The sequence below is a fragment of the Eulemur rufifrons genome, chromosome 13 (genome assembly GCF_041146395.1).
Source record: "Eulemur rufifrons isolate Redbay chromosome 13, OSU_ERuf_1, whole genome shotgun sequence".
NCBI classification, from domain to species: Eukaryota; Metazoa; Chordata; class Mammalia; order Primates; family Lemuridae; genus Eulemur; species Eulemur rufifrons.
In genome coordinates this window covers 2,929,193-2,936,147 of record NC_090995.1, presented here as the reverse complement: position 1 = coordinate 2,936,147, position 6,955 = coordinate 2,929,193, and the positions used below count along the sequence as shown (strand labels likewise).

General features: G+C 47.2%; 1 protein-coding gene across 1 annotated transcript; it reads right to left on the bottom strand.

The window, feature by feature from the left end:
- Nucleotides 1–3,798: 3,798 nt before the first annotated feature.
- On the bottom strand, nt 3,799–6,539 carry DDIT4L (DNA damage inducible transcript 4 like). The gene is made up of 3 exons (XM_069485584.1): nt 6,497–6,539; nt 6,080–6,219; nt 3,799–4,289 (listed from the first exon to the last, which is right to left on the bottom strand). The coding sequence occupies exons 2-3, from the start codon at nt 6,168–6,170 to the stop codon at nt 3,799–3,801; spliced, it is 582 nt and encodes a 193-aa protein (XP_069341685.1). The 5' UTR covers nt 6,171–6,219; nt 6,497–6,539.
- Between the last annotated feature and the right edge of the window lie 416 nt (nt 6,540–6,955).

The window sequence follows — 6,955 nt, the reverse complement described above, 5'->3', positions numbered from 1 at the left end:
GTGGCATGAGGCTCAAAGTCCCAGTGCTCCAACCCAGCTGTGGTGTTTTTGGTGAGCAGCTCCCATCCTGAAGCTACCTAGGGGCTGCCAGCCATAGGTCAACTCATTAGCATACAAAGAGACATCTAAACCACCTTGAAGATGCCAAGGATTGTAGGAGTTGGATTTCAGGAAGCGTAAACCAGGAAACTGGAGGAAGACCAAACATAGATTTCACAACATCACACCTATTGATCCAAAGTGCCGGCTCTGCTGTAAATCAACTTGCCTGATACGCACAGGTTTGTGTCTGGACTATTTATTGTGTTTCCTTGGCTGTCTTGTCTCTCCCTGTGTGGCGGAGACCATGTTGGCAGGTCACCAAGTCCATTTCCTTTCCGTGCTACTGCATTAGTCAGCCCCTCTTGCCATTAGATGGGCCACGTGACTGCATTGCGTGCGGTGCCCAGACAGAAGCCGTGTATACCATCTCCACCCTTGACCCCTGAACTTTCCCATGAGACCCTTCACCACGTCTCCATTCACTTGCCTGTGGCAGATGCAGAGAATACAATGGAGTGTTTTGAGTCTATAATCAAGTCTAGGCTCTAAGTGCATGAAGTGCTCCTCCCCCTCAGCAAGTCGCCATGTGACCCTCCCTCCCTGACACCAACCTGCTTTGGACATTGAAAAGTATTGCTATCACTTGTTTAAACCAATATAGATAATTGAGAACTGTGGTTAATAGACTAAGACTTTTAAAATCTATAAGCACTTGTAGTATACATCCTTACGCTGTGCACATTGGAAAATTGTCATCAGGGCATGATGAAGCCAGCTCCATGAGAATACAGACTGTCACTGGTAACACAGATTCAGGAGGTCGAATCCATTGCTGTAAAATAATGCCATCTGTCCTGGCTCTTAGGAATGGTGAGCGTTATCAGTAGTTTCCTCACTTTCTCTCTCTGAAAAGAAACCACCTTAAGAATTTTTTCAGGCCACTCGCGGTGGTTCACGCCTGTAATCAATCCTAGCACTCTGGGAGGCCGAGGCAGGAGGATCGCTCGAGGTCAGGAGTTCGAGACCAGCCTGAGCTACAGTGAGACGCCGTCTCTACTAAAAATAGAAAAAAATTAGCCAGGCATGGTGGAACATGCCTGTAGTCCCAGCTACTTGGGAGGCTGAGGCAGGAGGATCACTTGAGCCCAGGAGTTTGAGGTTGCTGTGAGCTAGGCTGACGTCACGGCACTCAAAGAAAAAAATTTTTTTTTCAAATTTAGGGGTGAATATTTCTGACACTGTTTTCACACAGTCCTTTGGTGAAGTGGATGATGTCACTATGCTGCCCATGGTGTGGTAGGTAAAACTAATAAGAGTGCAGCCTCTGGGCTGAGCAGGGTTTTAACCCTGGCTCTGCTGCCTAACTTGGTGGCTTCAGGCAAATGACTTATCTCTGTGTCTGGCCATTTATTTATAAGATGGAGATGACAGTAGTCCCAATTCATAGGGTTGTTTTGAGGACTAAATAATTTTTGTAAAGCACTGGGAAGAGCACACAGTACTGAGCAAGTCTTGTTAAATGTGGGTTATCTAGTGTGAGAAATCTGATCTAGGGACCGTTAAGTTGGAGGAGATAGAAAATATAGGTGAAAAAGATTAAAAATTCTAACTGAGGAATACTAGCAGAATTAGAAAGATATGTTATTCAAATAGAATATATTGATAAAAATGAATATGTACAGTGATCTTATTTGATAGCTATATCTGTGTTTGGTTATTGGAAAAACTATACAAAAAGCCCGAGGCAGTTGCCAAAGGAGCTCCAATTATTAATGTCTTCCTATGAAAAGTATTACTGTAGTTGAAAAAGTATGACGCAAATCACTCTTTATTGACGTAAGTACGTGCCATAAATATTAATACAACTGGAATATTATCATTAAGGGTACGGATTAACTTTATCAAAAAGGTAGTAATTGTTTTGTCATCTTCCCCCAAATATTGTCAAATATCTTTTAGGGTGATCACTGCATAAACTCAGAAAAAAGGAGGACAAGAGAATTAAAAACGTATGATTCTTTATTGTCAAAAATAGACAAACTTGAATTTCCTTTAACAGGAATATTAATTTAAGAGCCTCTAGAAGCCATCCCCATTTCGTAAGCACAACAGGCAGCAGAGCCAAAGGCAACTGTTAGTGGAGAAAGGACAAGAGCTCTGTGACCATGCCGGGTCAGTGGTGACGACTCTGAAACAGTGGCAGAAACACAGGGACCTTCAGAGCCCTGAACAACAGACACGCAAACAACGTTGATTGACCCTGGGCCGGTTCTATGAAGATTGGCTTTCTTGTATCTTTCCAAGCATTTGAAGAATTCAGTCTGTTAGAACACTTGCTAATTTGAACAGTGACATTTTAGGTCACTTGTAGTATCAGTAACAGGAACACACCTGTCTTTGAGTAACACCAGGATGAATACATCTGTCCCTGTAACCCTGGGCTCTGGTGTGTGACGCAGTGCGAATAGCTTGGGCACAAAACCTGAATAAGCTCCTCATCTGTGACCCATGGCAAGGACACGAAGGACTTGCTGAATTGAACACTGTTATGGAGGCTAAATTCTCTTATTAACATAAAAGAAAAGAAACATGTAATGATCTAGTTAGTTGGAATAAGACGAAACATAGGCCTTTGTTAATCTCTAGAGACAGGTATCCAAGGTGGAAGAAAGCTGGGCGCGTGCATGGGTTTTCTAGAACACGATTTTCATTCTCTAGTCTGTGTTATAAACCAGATCTCCAGAGCCAAGGCGGATCTGTAAATACACCCATCTCTTATCATTTAAAGTGGCAGCGTGTGGCCATTGCCGTGAAGACTGGGGTGAAGATGAGATACCTAAACACCCAGGAAAGGCCAGCGATAACACGGACGTGGTGAGATGGTTCATCCGAGATCGAGCACATGCAGTATTGGAAAGCGGCCAGATGCCGAATGAATCAGAAAGGGACTGGACCTGCGACCTCATTTTCCACCCTCACAGGCCTTCGTCATTCACCCAATGGAAGAGGAATCAACTACATGCAAAAACATCAGTTCAACATTTTCCATTTTTCTAGTTGAAAGATAACATCCAAGACATGAGAACTAGGAAAATCGGGCGCATACCGTAACATAAAGTTATCTGAAACAACAGCATGGTGGCCACAAGGGCGGCTCAAGCTTTTGTCCCCGGCTTAAAACATGGAGGACACAAAGAGACAGTGAAGCGGTTCTGTCGCCACTGTGCCCTTTCTCATTCATTCTCACCCACAGTTAAGTTTTAATTGACCTCACCCACTTAATTCTACCCTCCTGTCTAAGAACCCTTCAAATCTGAGTAGGAAACTGGTAGTGTGGGCTTCTGGAAGTTTTGATGAGCTAAGCATCACTTAGTAAGAGTCTGTGATTGGAGGGATCACTTTGAGAACTTCCAGGAATAAAAGCCATCGGAAAATCAGAGTAGGCAAATCTGATTGGTACAGTCTATTTGCAAGACCACCTGGACAAAGATGTGAAGTCAAATATAAAACTGAAATGGATGGCTTCTTTGCCTTCCTTATTCCATTCCATTCTGTAAAAAAAAAGGTGATCTATGCAGAAAATGTACACTGTCCTGGGTCATTTCACCAAGGCCACAAAAAATGGGAAGCACAAGGATGGCTTACATTTGGGGTTTCTTATTGAGGGCACGTGGGGAAAGCTACAGATGAGTTTAATGGACTAGCTGCATTGTTTTATTGCCCAATCCTGGAAGAACCTTTTTAAATTTGTTGTTTCTAGCACTCTTCAATGACCGTTGTTCCAATGAATGAGTAAAGCTTTTTCTTAACCAGTCGAAATCCGGAGCTGAGAATCAGAGTTCGCCTGAGGCCAGATGAGAAGCGACCTCTACTAAAGAAAAAGTCCCTGAAGCTGGTCCACGCGCAGTTCTCCTGCTTGAACACAAGGGTCAGCTCAAAAGTGGGCACCACGCTAGAATCGCACACGATCCTATCCAGCTTTTTACATACATTTTCAATCTCCAAGTTCACGTGCATCACACAACCTCGCAGGCCGCAGGGCTCCGTGGAGGAGAGCCGCAGGACGTCTTGAGCAATTCTCTGGGTCAGTTTCTCGGGGACAAGGACCTTGGAGCAACCAAGTTTCGTTTGCTTGGATTTGGACAGACAGTTCTCTAGCATTTTAACCAAATTCTGGCAGGTGGTCTCCTCGAATATCACCTCGTTAAGGTTGGGTTCAGGAACCACATAATCCCAGTAGTCAAAATCTGTAGGAAAGGAAATTTTAGATAAAGAAAATAAAAAATCCAGAAGTAGAAAAAAACACACCAAGATAGCAACATTCATTACCACTAACCACGATGTCTGCCTGTTTCTAACATTCGTTTGAGAGTCAGGTTTGCTGTTCACTAGCCAGGTAATACAGGGCAACATTTAACCTCTCAAGAATTAAAGTTCCTCTGTGAAATACAGGTTTTTGATGATGGGGTGGATAGAGTATAGCCATTTTTCTTTAAATTTATATATGTACACACACAGAATCTTAAAGACTATTCATCAAAAATCTACTTGTGGTTATCCAGATTATTAGTGATTTTCTTTTCTTTCTTGCCTACTTGCTTATGGGGGTTTTGTAATTTTCTTTTACAGAAAATATGCATTACTTTGAGAGTAAACATGGTGATGATTATTATTATTATTATTTTTTTTAGGATTGAGGGACTGGTGCTTTCTACCTGTAGCAATAAATGTACTGTAAAATACAGAATTTTGGCTATTGTTCTTAAGTGGGCCCATCATGAGCTCGATGAACTCTGTTAAAGATCTATCAAATTTGTGTCTTTCTTTAGAATGGCCCGTAGATCCCAATTTTAGCTTTAACCTCTTTGATTAAAAATTGCTCGAAGAGAAGCCCTTTGAGATCCATGAGGATATTTATAACTGGCTGGGTAGTTTTTCATAGCCAAGCAAAACAAAACAGTCCCAGGGAAACAAAATTAGATTTGCTCGAAGGAAAAGAGATAGCTCTGCATTTGGTTACCTACCTCCCAAATTAATCCTACCACTTGGTAGGATGCCAGACCACACACACACACACACACACACACACTCAGTCACGGTCAAAGGAGCAGGGTACAGGCAGATGTCCTGCCAGCCTCCCCTCCCTGAGCTTACTCTACCTTCACGTATTCACTTAGAGCATTTTATTTACAACTACATGGGACAAATGCACTCTGAATTATACATGCCCATGTTTCAGCCATGTTGAAGAATTTTAGATTCTGGACGATAAATTAGGTCATCAACCACTTCACCTTCTACACGAGGGAGGCCCAAAGAGCTTAAGCAACGTGTCTACGCTCACACAGCTCCTCAGTGTGTTCACTTAGACACTGCTGTTTACAATTGCAAATGACATTAAGCCTAGAACCGCTGCTGTTGAAAAGTTTCCTTCTTCCATTAAAAATGGAATGGCAATAACCACAAATAGAATCCTACTCAGTAATAAATAGGAACACACTGGTCAAAGTCACACCATGGAAGTATCTCGAAAACACTAGGAGGCGGGAAAGAAACCAGAGAGCAAAGAGTACATGCTGTATGCGTCCACTTTTATGAGGTTCTAAAAGGCAAAACTAACTTACAGCGACAAAAATGAGATCAGTGATTCCCTGGGACCAGGGGGGAGTGGAGAATCGACGGCAAATGGGACGCGGGAATTTTGGGGGGTGGTGTCGGTTACAGGGGGTAAATACGTTTGTTAAAACACACATAACTGCACTTCACCATCGTGCAGAATGAGGAATTTTATCCCAAAGAGCCCACTGGCGGTAACTAGAATGATGCGACCCTGGCGTAGTTTACTTTTGTTACTTTTGTTTCTCACCATCGTGAACAGAACATGCTAGAAAATTTGGAAAAGGGGGTCTCTCTTCGGATGGATTTTATGGCCCACTCCCCTACCTCGAGGGAGAGCGGGGAGTCGCACGTCCCAGATCGATCGAGGGGCAGCGACCTTGGGAGGGAGGGGACGGGCGGGCGGGCGGCGGACACTCACCGCTGAGCAGGCTCCCGGGGTGGCAGCCGGGCTCCAGCAGCTCAGCAACGCCGGCCGGGTTCTTGCCGCTCACACTGCCCGTTGCAACCATGGTCAACGGCTCCGTGTCCCTCGCGGGGCGGAACGGCCTTTCTGGGGCGCTGGAAACACAGGAGGCGAGAAGGACAGTTTGCAAAAGCAGGCCAGACGTGCAGAGGCTCCTGAGACGGCCCCGGAGCGAACCGGCTGCGGCCCTCCCTCCCCAAACGGGGGACCGGCCTCTGCGGCCCAAGTGCACAAAGCCCCGCGGGCCGGGCGGAGACGCCAGCTCCAGCCGCGACCTGAAACTAACTCCAAAGTTTGCAGAACTTGGAAGCCACTTGCCCCGGGGCGCTCCCCCCGCCCCCCGCCTTCCTCCCAGGCCGCGGGCGCGCTCACCTGCGGGGGTTCGCCGGAGCGGACGCGCTCGCGGGCGATGCCGTGGGGGTAAACAGAGGCAGGCGCGCCCGTCTGGAGTCCCCTACCGGGGGCGCTCGGTGACCCGCAGGGCCCCAGCGGCGACCGGCGCCCGGCTCGCGCCCCTCCCACGCAGCGCCGGCTCCGCCGAGCAGCATCGCCCGCGGGGCAGCGGGCGCTTTATAGGGGCAGCGCTCGCCCCGCCGGCCCGCCCCCCTGCGCCGCCCGCCCCGCCCCGCCCCTGCCGGGTCGGGTCGCATTTCAACCCCTGCGCTCCGCGGGGCCCGGGGCAGGCCGCTGGGACTTGAGGACAAGCCCGGGTGGGGTGGGGCGGACACCTGCCGCTCTCCGGGTAGGCCACGGATCACCGTGACCGCGATTTCTGACCCCCCTCCCATCCCCCCGTGCCACGAGCCTGGATTCTGGGGTGCGACCCGCCCC